Raw genomic sequence first — 13,889 nt, 5'->3', positions numbered from 1 at the left:
CCTGGAAGGCTTACCTTGTCCGTGTAGACAAAGAAGAGGATAATTAAGATCAGCTCCGCCAGTAGCGTGATCAACAAGACGATGAAAAACTGCAAAGAGAAGGTGCAGGCGTGGGCACGTGGCAGCGGTCCCGGCCGGGGCCGGGGTGCAAACGCGGTGGCCGGGGACAGGTAACACCTAGACAGCACTTCCCAGGTACGGGAGAGGCCACGGCTCCTGAGGACTCCCCGATGGGGAGGGCAGGGAGAGGAGGCAGACGCCAGTCAAGGAGTGGGAGGGGCACCTAGGGCAGGGGCAGCCAATCATGAGGAAGAGGGGTGGGGTCAGGCAAAGACCATTCTAGGAGCTACTTCTCCGGGCTCAGGCTGGGCACCCAGGGGGCTCAGGGGCTCAAATGCAGGGCGATCCAGAGTTCAGAGGGCTGGGGGGTCTGGGGTCCAACTTACACTCAGAAGGAGGCACCTGTTCTCCTTGATGGCGCCCAGGCAGCCGAGGAAGCCCGTCACCATGACGATGGTGCCTATGGCAATGACGAGGTTGGCTGCAGACAGCGATGGGAAGCTGGGGGAGAAGGTGGCGAAATTGCCTTGGGACACGGAGAGCCAAACGCCCACTCCAAGCAGTCCACAGCCACAGAGCTGGAGAGAGAGGGAGGCCTGTTAGCCCGGCACTGCCCTGGTATCCGTCTCCACAAGACTCAAAGGACTGCGCGTCCCTCCACGGCCCCCACTTGCCCCGGCCCCAACCGTGAGACACGGACAGGGCGCAGCGGGTGGTGTGACCTGCGCAAAGCCCCCAGCCTCTCTGCGTCAAACGGGATGGCACCAGCTTCTCGAAGCTCAGAGGGTCACGTCAATGAGGACAAATTAAACAAGGCGCAGGGAAAGCACATAACAAGTACGGAAGGTCCTAGCTGCACGTGCGTGGCCATGGGGGTCCCACTCAGCAGAGGAGGGCCTGGCGCTCCGGAAGGAGCCGGGGAGGGGCTACATGGTCATGGAAGCAAGTGAGGGGTTTCGGAGGGAACCGCCGAGCCAGTTTCTCAGAGCCAGACCCTGCGGTGACTGGGTCCCGCTGCCCTGACCGGAAGGGCCACCTGTCCACGGTCCTCAGGAGCTGGAAGAACACATTTCACGCATATGGAAACAGGAAGGGGCTCCCTGGCCTGGCTGAGGGGCTGGCCGACGTGCAGGGCACGGGTCCGCCATGACCTCACCATCCATCCCAGGGAGCAGCAGCTGCCCCGGCTGGAACCCACTCCGCTCCACGGCACCCCTGGGGCTGCGATGCCTGCAGCTGCAGTTTCCCATTCCCCGGGCTGCAGGTCTCCACAGCAGCCTTGTTTTACACTCCGTAAGCTGACACCCCCCCGCTCCCTCCAGGGGCTCAAGGATGTCTGCGGGGTCTCGGGAGCTAGTCAGTCGGTCGACAGGTATTTACCGAGAACCTACAGCACAGAGGAGCCACAGCCACGTTAGGGACCTGCCTTCCCAGGGCCTCGGCTCGGACCAGACGGGAGCCAGGGGAGGGCAGCATCCACCCCAGGCCGTATGCACGGGGGCCAAGTAAGTGGCACAGAGTTCAGGGGGCAGGGGGAGGGGGCAGCCCCTCAGGCACGTGCACGGGGCAGGTGGGGAATGAGACACTACCACTCCCCTTCTGGACCGTTGTGAGTCTTGGAAAGAAAGAAGGTCCGTGAAGAAGGTGACCAGGGCCAGGCGTCGGCCTCTGGGAGACAGGTCCCGAGCCGGGCGCCGTGCTGCGGCCCCCAGGATACAAGCCCGTCTCTGCTCTTGAGCTGCCCCCACTCTGGGGAGCGGACACGTGGCAGCGAGGGCCAGGCGGCCACACGCAGGCGGACAGCGGGAAGGCCAGGCACCGGCAGAGGCTGCCCAGGAGACGACTTCCTCTCTCATCTGCTCCACGAACCGGAATGGAGCTCCTACTCGTTAAAGCCGGGCCCTGCTCTAAGCACGGGGCAACGGTGGCAACGGCGCCGGCAGAGACCCGTCCTGGGGAAGAGGGGACACACAAGCAAGCACACGACAGGCTTCCAGGTGCCGTGAAGAAAAACAGTCAGGATGAGAGGGAGTGCGGGGGCAGGGGGCAGGGAAGGCCCCTCGGGAAGGTGGCACTTGAGGAGGAACCCACAAGAGGGGTAAATAAGCACACAAATAAGCGGGGGAAGAATGTTCTAGAGGAAACAGCAGTGCAAAGCCCTGGGTGGGGGGAGCCTGGCCAGCCGGGGACCAGAGGTGACAGAGTGACAGTGGTGGGGGACCGGCGGGTGGGACCTCGCAGGCATCGGGAACGAAAATGGTGGTGTTCTTGATGGGATGGGAAGCCCGGGAGCAGGACAGGGATGTGATCTGTGGTTTCAGTAGGTCACTCTGGCTGCTGTGTGGAGAATAGGGCATCGGAGGGCAAAGTGCGATGGGCGAGCCATCAGGACGCCACTGCCGTGACCGGGGGACCGGGCGGGGCTGGAGGGACCTCCAGCGGGAGGCTGTGCAGGAGTGCCGAGAGACGGTCCAATTCGAGATGTATTTGGAAGGGCTTGCTCGGCTTCGACGCATGAGTAGGATCTTGATAAATGAGGAGACGGAAAGGCAGTCCAGACGGCGCATGCCGAAAGAAGCGGGGCTGTTCCCGCGCGTCACTAAACTGGAGACAGCTCCCAGGGCTGCAGAGATGGAGCCGGCCGAGCGGAGCAGCTGCTGGGGGCCCCACGCCGTGGACAGCCGCCCTCGCCCCGTGCCCTGCGGCAGCCCTGCTGGAACGGGGCCGAGTCCGCGGTGTGGGCACACCAGGCCCAGAGCGGCCCCCCACCCAACGGGGCATCCACCCAGCTCAGCCAGGGACTGGGTGCCACCCACACCCGCAACCACCAGGTGGCGCCCCAAGCCGGGTCAGAGCTCTGGGTTTGCAGGGAGGCTCAGAGACTTATCCAACCTGTCACTGACTCTGCTCAATCCGGTCATTTTCTGTGCCGCCGGCTCAATTTTTCTTTCATTAATCACACCATGGAAATTCATGCTCTCCATGCTGAAGATTTATGGCTCTAAAAGCCAGACCCTGGAATGAAAAAGAGGAGACCCCGGGCTTCCCTGGTGGCACAGTGGGTAAGAGCCCGCCTGCCGATGCAGGGGACATGGGTTCGTGCCCCGGTCCGGGAAGATCCCACATGCCGCGGAGCGGCTGGGCCCGTGAGCCATGGCCGCTGATACTGCGCGTCCAGAGCCTGTGCTCCGCAACGGGAGAGGCCACAACAGTGAGAGGCCTGCGTACCGCAAAAAAAAAAGAAAAAGAGGAGACCCCGCTGCTGCCAGGTCACTTGCTACAGGCTAGGTCGCTCGCTACAGGTAGGGAGCCTGGCCTTGGGACCCTGGAGCCGCAGGACGCCCTCCCACCCTGCGCTGGAGACACCGGGCCCCTCGGGACCATCCCCGGGCCCGGGAAAGTCCTCAGGGTACTCGCACCACTTTATATAAGGGACCTCAGCATCCACGGATACCAAGGGACGACTGTCCGGCTCCCTCCCAGCAGCTGGTTCCCACCGGGAGTGGGCCCGGGAGGGTCCCCTTGTGCCTCCCCTCCCCGTGTGCCTCGTGGACAGGGGCCCCCACGTGGGAAATCCCAACAGCTCAGAACCTCCAGGAGCCAGTCACCTCGGTGACTTCAGGCTCCCCAACCTCTGACCTGCTGTGCCAGCTCCCCACAGCCCGCCGGGGAGGATGAGCTGCTCCCCACACCTCTGCTTCCCTCTCACTTCCTGTCTGAGGTCACCCTGCCCCGGGTAAGTCTCAGGTAAGGCCTGCCGCGGACAGCAGGGCAGCCTCCACCAGCAGCCTGGACCCAAGTCCCGCACCTTCCTCTCAGAGCCACACACGCGTCCCCGTCCCCAAAAGGCCACTGCTGAATGAATGAGGCCCTGCAGGCAACGAGAGGCCGTGCTCACCCCACATCCTCGGCCTCCTGCTGAGATGCAGGGACCCTCTGCTCCCGTCTCTGACCCCAAACCAGCAGAGCCCCCAGACCCTAAGTTCACAGACTAGGACATCACACTGCCAGGCCCAGCCCGGGACCTGGCTTCCCGGCATTTGACGCAGAGCCCCGGCGCCACCCCCGCTGAGCCCCCGACGGGTGAGAGGCGCCAGGCCGCTGCCTCAGCCCCAAGCCCAGGTCCCGGCCACGCGCCCCTGCCTTCCTCTGGCCTCCGTTTTTCAGCCCAGCCTGCAAAGACCTGCCTGGATCCTTTCCCTAAAATGCCTCCTTCATTACGCTGCTCCCGTGTGACCCTAAGGTTCTTTCCCTCTCTGCGGCCCAAAGCCCTTTAAGATGTGGCATCTGGACTAGAGAATTTCCCAGCTCAGCCAAGCCTGAGACATGCTGTTCTCACCCCAGTCCGGTGGTCCCACCAGAGCAACTTTACTCCCAGGGGACATCCGGCAATGTCAAGTCTTTTCTGTTGTCACAACTTGGGGCGAGGGTGCTACTGGCACCTGAGTGGGCAGAGGCCAGGGACGCTGCTAACTGTCCTACAGGGCACAGGGCAGCCCTCACGCAACAAAGAGACATCTGGCCCCAAATGCCAATAGAGATTGAGAACCGCTGCCCTAGCCCCCTGCCCAAGCCAGGTGTCCACCCCCCAGCTACCAACTCACAGAGAAGACAGACACCCGAGGAAGAACTGGTGTGTCCCTCCAGGGTGGGGTGCGTCCTAGCTCTGAGAGGGACACGCACGGGAGGAGGACAGCGCTGGTGAGGGCCGGAGAGGGCAGGTAGGAGGCTGATGTCTCGTGGGGGGGCAATGGCAGCAGACAGGGTTTGCTGGGCGGGAGGGCAAGAGGACAGGAAGTCACCTCTGAAGCCACAGAAGGGGCAGGGAGGGCGAGGGAGGGATGGGAGGGACAGGGGGAAACCACCCCACACGGGGGGGTGGGGGGGTGCCCGGCACAGGAAGGAGGCGGGGCCTGCAGGGGCACAGCCAGAGCTCAGCGCTGGAGAGCTCAGCTGGTGGCATTCGGGAAAACTGGCTTCCCAAAGCAGAGGGTTGTCTCAGACACAACCAGCTAGATTCAAGCCCCCCGGCAGGAAGAAACCCGGGGGCGAGGCGGGGTGACTCAAGCACCAGGACCCAGCCAACCGACCGACCCAAAGGCACCAGCCACCCTGCTGCAGTCCGGGCCTGGCTGGCACTCCTCTCTAAGCAGAGGCAGGCCCAGGGGCCACCCTGACCACCGAGCCTCCCTGCCCCTTGCCCCTCCCCCAACCAAGGGCACTTCCAAGTATTTTCCACTCGGGCTCCAAATGAACCCCCATCCAAAGGTGAGCAAACCCTTGGCATTTGTCCGTTCCCTGCTCTCTACAGGGACCAGGACCTGGTCTGTATTGTCCGTTACTAAATCCCCAGGGCCTGGAACAGCGCCTCCCCTTGGCAATGCCCATGGGTCTCCCTCCTCCAGGCTCTCTCTTCAGAAGGGAGAAGGTGCAGGACCCTTCAGGGTCTCAGCATCTTCCTCGTCACCCTGGGCCCATCCAACAGACGCACAGCATGCAGACTGAGGCCCGCAGGCTATGGCCTCGTTTATCAAGTCTGCTGTAATTAGCCAACACCCCCATGGCATTTCCCCATCTTCAGCTGCAAGCACACTGATCTGTGGTTTTAATACATGTTCCTGCCGTGTGTCCTTATGTATTTTTCACACAGCACCCCAGTTCTCCGGGAGGGAAACCATAACCTCCCCTGAACAAACCTCCCCCCCGAGCTTCCTCCCTCACTTGCTTAGAGCCAAAGGGCAGCCACTGCCTGTGTCCCCCACAGCTGCCACCATCTCCCCAACGTGTAGGGAGGCCCTCCCTGGGGTGACCTCCTGTTCCAGGGCTGGACATCCCTACCTGGCCCTCTGTGTAGACGCGCTGCCCATCTCCACAGAAACACCAATGCTCCCAGGCCAGGTTCATGTCTCAGCCCCTTCTCTACCACCGTGGGGCCCAGAACATGCCTGGATACTGCAGAAATATTTGTTCCATGGATGGATGGATGGAGGGATGGGTGGAGGGAAGGATGGAGGGAGGGAGGGAGGGAGGGAGGGATGGAGAGATGGAGGGAGGGAGGGAGGGATGGAGAGATGGAGGGAGGGAGGGATGCATGGATGGATGGAGGGATGGAGAGATGGAGGGAGGGATGCATGGATGGATGGAGGGATGGAGAGATGGAGGGAGGGATGGATGGAGGGAGGGATGGAGAGATGGAGGGAGGGAGGGAGAGATGGAGGGAGGGATGGATGGAGGGAGGGATGGAGGGAGGGATGGATGGAGAGATGGAGGGAGGGATGGAGGGATGGATGGAGGGAGGTATGGATGGAGGGAGGGAGGGAGGTAGGGAGGGAGGGGTGGGAGGGGTTGGGAACAGGACCATAGCCAGACACACAAACCCACCTGAAAAAGAAGGCCCCCTTTGCACCCTCTTCACCACCCCCGTGCCAAGTTCCCCCGCAACTACCCTGTAGCCCCTGTTCGCCTATTTAAGTCGCCTTCTCTACCTGCCCCATGCCCTCAGAGCTCAGCACACCCTCCGGCTACTTTCATCCCCGAGGCCTCTGTGTCTCTGCAGCGCCCCTGCCCCCCACGCTCTCTTTGCTTTGCAGGAGCCCCTCAAATCCTTGGCCTCAGCATGCCCCCGTGTTCTCTATGAGTCAGGGCCAAGTGCAACGTTTAACAGCATTTAATAAATTAGTGGATGTGGAGAATAAAACAGCAAACAGAAACGACTATAATTTCACAGCCAGTGCGTTGGCTGGTAACGATCCTGCCTGGCCCTGGGAGAAGCCGGCTGCTAGGAACTTCATCACGCGGAGAAGGGGGAAAGGTGTCAGCGCGAGGACTGAGGGGGCGGCTACCTCATGTTTCAGCCACCCTTGCCTCTTGGCGGGGAGGTGGGCTGCAGCTCATTCAATGTCACGGCCATAAAGGGAGATGGGGGCCTCCGGACAGTGCTTCCAATTCCACACAGAAGGGACAACGTCACAGGGACACCTTTGCCAAAGCCACCCAGAGACAGAAGGACCAGGGCACGGAGAGGGGTGGGCGCCCGTGAGAGGGCTCCTCTGTGCCTGGCCCCAGGGGTCCAGCCTCCGCTTGAGCACCCCAGGGTCCCGGTGCTCACCAGCCAATAACACACTCTGTTTCTTTTTTGCACAGCTCTAATTGGTCAAGAATTCTTCCTTATTAACTCAGGAATCCGCTTCCCCAGGGCTAACGTGCGTCAGTCCTAGTTTTGCCCGCGAAGCCCACCGAGATCCAGTGTGGCAGGACCTGAGGTTCTTGAAGGCCTGTATCTAACAAAATCCTTTCCCAACCTTCTCCTGGCCCATAAAAGGGCTTTTAGGGCTCTCACCTCTGAGTCACCCTCCACTACCAAAAGTTAGGTTCCAGCTCCAGAGGGACCAGCGCAGAGTACAAGACACCACTCTCCCCTCCCGCACTCTGAGCTCTATACCTCTAGTAATCCAGCCTGTGCCACCCCTGGCTTGGCTGGGAGCCACAGCACAGGTGTGGTTCACACTGAGCTTGCGCATGACTCAAAGCCAAACAGCATGGTTCCTCGGCCATTCTATTTTTAACCCCACACTTTCTCTCTCAAAGCCTCCAATTTCTTCACAAATTCACAGCCTCCAATATCACCAGCTTGCAGAGGTGATAGGGAGATCACACCCATATTTCCGAGCCGAATTTTCCTCCGAATAAACACGACATAAAGCATTCGCATATCTAAAACCCAGTTACATTTTGATTATTGCACAATGTGGTTATTTGTCTGTCTAAGATGGTTCTAGGGGAGAGCGTTTAAATGCGGCCAAACTTCGGGGATGCTGTATTTGGGAGCTGTTGAGTCTCTGACGTCAACAAAGCTCTTAAGTTACATGCTTCCCGAGCCCACTTCTCTCCAGCGAGCTTTGCAGGGACATCGGGAACATGGGAACCGCGCCCCCAATTCACTGGCATACCCTATCAGTTGAGAGGGACTCCTGCTACAATACCTCTTGCTATCTAAGACTCTTAAAAGTGCTGGGGATGAAAGAGCTGAGACGGGGGGAGACCCCTCTTGAGACCCTGAGGCCAGCCCTTCCTCCCTCCAGTCAGTTAGGGTCCTGGGTAGGGGTAAATGCAGGTACCGCAGCCTTGGCCCCAAGCTGGCTGCACAAAGGGCCTGGCATCCTCTGACCCCACTGGAGGCAAGGGAGGAGACTGGCTTTGCTGAAGCACTGCCCACCTGTTTGGGCTTCCTGGCCTGGCCTCAGTATGGAGGGCACCTGCCCTGCCTAGGGGGCTCACACCAGCCAAGGCATCTGTGGGACTGCAGGGTGGCAAGCCCTGTGTCTGTCCCTGGGCCTCAAAGGCCAGGGCAGGGGTGCCAACAGCAGGCCCAGTCTACAAGACAGCTGATGCCCAGGGAGCAAAGGGCAAGGACTAGAGCTGGGGAAGGGGGTCTACCTTGGGCTCTCCCAACACGGCCCCTTTAAAACTCTGGACTTCCACACCGTTCCTGTCTGGGAGAAAGGCTTGCAGGGCAACAGGGCTCACCTCCCCTACCTGCACCTGCACCCCAGTTCCCAGGCCATCTGGGCTCCTCAAATCGGACAGCGGGGCCCAAATCGACCTTCTCGGGTGCCAGCCACGGCACCTCAGTCTCGGACTGACCACAGGCCTGCTCACTCGGTGGGGAGATGGAAAGAAAAGGAGGTGGAAAGCAGCTCAGAGCCCCCAAGGGGGCCCAAGGAACAGGCCCAGATGGACCACAGACTGATGTGTGGTCAGGACGCCAAGGAGCAGCGGGTGCTACAAAGCCCCTGCCAGCCTTGTAAAGGGGGCGTGACCACTCACCAGTCTGTCCACACTGACCCAGGCTAAGTGGCGGCCCTTCCAGGGCGGGCCCACCAGGCTGGCAGAGCTGCACGTGCTTCCTGTTCAAGCTGGGGTGGGGTGGGGTGGCTGCAGGGGAGAAGGGACACGAGGGGAGCATTGTAACCCAGGGTTCCCAAGCTCGCTCCACGAGGATGGAGCCCCTGGATGGCGGGGTTCTGCTCCCCTCGGGAGAGCACACAGCTGTTTTCCACCCCTGCTCTATAAAGGAGAGGAGATGAGCTAAAACAGCAGGGGGCAGGCTCGGGAAGAGCTTCTCAGATGGAGGAGACGGTTGTCCTGGCTCCACTGGACGCTTCTGTTCCCTGAGCCAGTGGGAGGACTGCCCTTCGCTGGGAGAGTCGGGGAAGGTGACCCCAAACTCCAGAACTTGTCAGCACTCAACAGGACACAGCTTGGAGCCTCGGGCCACCCAAGACCAGCAACTCTTGGGCAGGTGCTAGTGCAAGAATGGGTGCCCTGTGCTGGGGCAGGGGTATGCACGGAGCCCTCATCACCTGCACCCCAAGCGCCACGGCTCTGGAGCCGGGAAGGAGCCGCGGGGAGACAGCCTGGACCACAGCAAGAGGCACTGTCGGAACTCCCAAGGTCATGGTAAGCTGGGAGGGAAAAGCGCCAAGGACTCAGAATACTTGTCAGAGGAGTCTGGAGAAAGGATTTTCCCACCACAGGCACATGTTTTCCCTTCCTGCATTTGTTTTATTTTGTGCATCTGGGGAGAAAGGCACTCTTGACGGCATCGAAGCACAGAATAATACATGAAGCTGGGGCTGCCTTGGGAGTCAGGGATGGGTTTCAGAAACCTATCTTCAAGGTTCATGTTGAAACTGGGGCCACCTGGGCTTCCCTGAGAAAGCAGAACCGTCCACAGCCCGCATCTCTGGACATGGAGCCCCAGGGGACAGTAATGGTCCAGCCGCCTTTCTGGGACGTCTCTCCGCTGAAAGACTGAGGGAGAAAAAAACACCTCCCCAGGACTCGGGGACACAGAGGATGGATAGGTTTATGCCTGCCGAGCCCTTTGTGTTCCTCGGAATATAAATATGGTACAAGGTACTGTGCTATTATTCAGACTCCTTGGAAAATGCAGGGGATACCTTGAATTCACATCACATCTTTCTGGCAAAGAGCTCAAATGATCTGGGAGACTATAACTCACCCTGCAGAATGGGGAGGGCATGGGGATCATTCTCCCTGTTTGAGGAAAGGTGCCCCCAGCCCCCCTAGAGAGGAAGAAGAGTCACGCCATGAAAATACGTCCACTTCTGGGTGCCTCTCATTCGTCAGGGCTGCCTCCATTCAGCCTGTCACAGAACGGAGGCCCTTTAATAATGTAAAGGGCACAGTCTTCCCTGGCTTGAGCTCAGCAAATAACACTCCCTGATTACGTGTGTAGATATCGGGAAGGATCGTGGTGGACAACCAGCTCCAGCTCTGGCCCCAGGACAGCCGCCCACGCACACTTCGGCTATAAGCCTCGGACGTGGCCAACATGATTGGTCCTCTCTCCAGGGATGCTCTGCCCAGAGCCGGATTATTCATACTGCCAGCCGGGAGCCGTGTCCACCCACATCGGGATTTGACATTTCTGACACGTTCTGTGGGGGACACAGGCTGGTTAAGTTCAGGTTCCTCTACCAGAGATGGTCTCTGCACCAACTTTACGTGTCAGCCTGAGGCCCCTTCCTCGCCCCGGCCCTGGGCCGACTCTGTCATCTGGCAGAATGGGAGACCCTGGCCCACCTTCTACTCCTTGATGTGCCCACTGCCATTCAGGTCACTCGCTGAAAGCAGCCGGGCCACGGCCTGGCAGGCGAGCGCGCCCAAGGTCACGGAGCTCATTCAGGGAGGAGCTTCATGCCTTGCCCTCACCCACCCGGCGCCTTCCCTGTCTTCACTACCCCCCCGAAGCTGTGTTGCCAGGGACCCCAACCATGTGCCCGTGGTTCTGAGTGCTTTGCCCCATCTGCCTCACTTAATCCTCCCAACCCAATGGTGGGGACAGGGGGAGGTCATTCGTCCTCCCGTTCTACACCTGGAAGGGTGAGGGCACAGAGAGGTTAGGTGGTGAAGGAACCCAGGTAATCTGCCTCTGGAAACCATGTTCTGACCCACCAGACCCCACTGCTTAGACCTAGGGCGTCCCAAATACATCAGAAAGGAGTCCCTGGACATGTCCATGCTTGGAGAGGGGAAGGCCAGCCGCTGCGTACAGCGTGCCTGGGACCCACCTGTAGACTAAGAGGGTGGGGAAAAATGCAGGGATGGTGACAGTGATGGTGGTGACGATGACAATGATGATGCTAAGAACACTGATGAGGAAGCTAGCGTCTACTGACCGCTAATCCACGCCAGGAACTGTATCAACCCCTTTCCACAAAAACCAGACAAGGTATCTACAAACAGTAAAAGCCGGAGAGGGTGTGGAGAAAAGGGAACCCTCCTACACTGTTGGTGGGAATGTAAATCAGTGCAGCCACTATGGAGAACAGTATGGAGGTTCCTTAAAAAACTAAAAATAGAATTACCATATGACCCAGCAATCCACTCCTGGGCATATACCCGGAGAAAACCATAATTCCAAAAGACACATGCACCCCAATGTTCACTGCAGCTCTATTTACAAGAGCCAGGACACGGAAGCAAGCTAAACGCCCATCAACAGATGAATGGATAAAGAAGATGTGGTACGTATATACAATGGAATATTACTCAGACATAAAAAGGAATGAAATAGTGCCATTTGCAGAGATGTGGATAGACCCAGAGACTGTCATACAGAGTGAAGTAAGTCAGAAAGAGAAAAACAAATATCGTATAATATCGCTTATATGTGGAATCTAGAAAAATGGTACAGATGAACTTATTTGCAAAGCAGAAATAGAGACACAGATGTAGAGAACAAACTTATGGATACTAAGGTGGGATAAACTGGGAGATTGGGATTGATATATACACACTATTGATACTATGTATAAAATAGACAACTAATGAGAACCTACTGCAGAGCACAGGGAACTCCACTCAGTGCTCTGTGTGACCTAAATGGGAAGGAAATCTAAAAAAGAGGGGATCTACATATATATACTCGTATAACTGATTTCACTTTGCTGTACAGTAGAAACTAACACAACATTGTAAAGCAACTATACTACAATAAAAAAAATTTTAATAATTAAAAAAAAACAGACAAGGTAGTTCCTACTGTTTCCCCCAACTTTGCAAATGAGAAAACCAAGGATCAGAGGTTAAGTATCTCATCTGAGCTGGATTTTAATCCAGTCTGATGCGACTCCAATCCTTTGACTGAAGCCTCTCTATGCCTCAGACAAACAAACAAACAAACAAAAACCCCAAACTTCATTTTATTAACATTCTCCACCGTAGCCCAGTCTGAGTCAAGGGAGGCGGGGAGAAGTGCAGGGGTCCGGGACACAAGGGTGGCGAGCCACAGCAGGCGCATCTGGAAGGAGCGGCAGGTGGTCTGTCCTGCGTGCCGGCTGGGCGGGTAGAGGTGAGGACCAATTGTTAGGGGTGCCCCCCGCAGGGAGGGGTGCACGGAGTGCACATGTGTTGGGGGCAGACGTCCAGCCAACCTGCACTGCCCACTTTGCTGATTTCACCAGAGCTGCGAAAATTGTTGGCCATACCTCTGCATGAAGAAGCAAGAAGGAACAAAATAAAATACTTTGGGGCTCGGTGGACCTTCTTACTGTGCCTCTATTTCCACAACCAGAGGAGCTGGTGGAAACGATTCCCCGCCCTCCCACCCCCGTGCTGCGTTTTTCTGGAGGGGGCTTTCACACGCGCCACCCCACACGCTCCCCACAGACCCCTGGACTCACCACCCCACGTTACAGATGAGGCCGCTGCAGCTCGCGGGGGCCCAGGCCCCATCTTTCGAAGGCCCATCCCCGCCCGGCGTGGTCAGCAGCCTCATGGGGACATCCACTTCTGACCCACCAGGAAACGGAGCTTCAGAGGAACGCTCAGAAGTGACTCGGAGAACTTCCTGTCTTTAGAAAGGAGCGACAGGGAGGCCCGACCCCCACTCCTGACGCCCCTCAGCCCAGTCCCTCCGCAGGGGCCTCAGTACCTGCCCTGAGCCGGGCACCCTGCTGACCACGGCCACCCAGGAGCAGGACACCCAGCTGGACCAGCAAGACCAGCCAGACAGGCAGCCACGATGCGGAAGAGCACAGGGCCAGTGGGAGGTCTGGGTCGGGGCTACAGACGGCTTTGGCCTTGGTTCAAGCTCACGGAGCCCTCATGTGCCAGCGGGGGGGGGGCGGGAATCTCAGAAAACGACTTTCCGGGGCCTGTTTTAACGGGGAGCTCATGGTTCCTGCCACACAGAGTTGTAGTTGGAACTGAATGAGACGCACGAAAATAAACTTCCCCGCGTGGCGCCTTTACAAAGCTATAAACAGGGTCATTATTAGCACTTATGGCCTGCGGTCCTCATTCATCCTGACTGCTAAGACCCGGCAGAGCGGCTGTTAGCCAGGGTTCCCGCCGAGGCGGCAGCCCCGCGCCCCCAGCTCCCAGCCCCCAGCCCCGCGGGGCCCCCCCACCCATCCAGGCCGCCGCACAGTCAGGCCAGATGCGCGTCCCTCACTCTGTCGCCCCACCCTCCCTTCCCCAGCCACCCATCTCCCGGAGGCAGCTCGCTTTCCCGATTGGTGAGCGTGCTTTCTTTTGGCAGGGAGCTGCTGCCGTCTGTGCTCTGGACCGTAAAACAAGTTTTCATCAATAAATTAAGATAAGCGGAAAGCCAGCTCGAGAGGAGGTGGGCGGAGGCAGGCAGGCAGGCGGCGGCGGGCGGGAAGTGGCTCTGTGACCCAGAAGGGGTCGGAGTGAATCCAAAGCAGGACTGGGCTCTCTGCCTCCTGTCCTTGGATCCCAAGGGCCCCCTTCCACCGGGCTCCTGGCGACGGGAGGCTCGGGAAGTCCCCCGCCTCCCT

The 13,889-nt window shown here is 58.9% G+C and overlaps 1 protein-coding gene across 2 annotated transcripts in view; it reads right to left on the bottom strand.

The window, feature by feature from the left end:
- TSPAN9 (tetraspanin 9) overlaps positions 1 to 13,889 on the bottom strand; it is a 182,194-nt gene that overhangs the window by 4,683 nt on the left and 163,622 nt on the right. For both annotated transcript variants that reach the window (XM_022577315.3, XM_022577313.3), the window contains 2 exons: positions 447 to 638; positions 15 to 89 (listed from right to left, as the gene is read on the bottom strand). In XM_022577315.3, the coding sequence (XP_022433023.1) occupies positions 15 to 89; positions 447 to 638 (267 nt within the window). The remainder of the gene's footprint in view (positions 1 to 14; positions 90 to 446; positions 639 to 13,889) is intronic.

Source organism: Delphinapterus leucas, chromosome 11, assembly GCF_059928025.1.
Source record: "Delphinapterus leucas isolate spDelLeu-1000000601 "Yukka" chromosome 11, BTC_Dleu_Yukka2, whole genome shotgun sequence".
NCBI lineage: Eukaryota > Metazoa > Chordata > Mammalia > Artiodactyla > Monodontidae > Delphinapterus > Delphinapterus leucas.
Note: the sequence above shows the minus strand (reverse complement) of the source record. Positions and strands in the feature narration are given on the sequence as shown.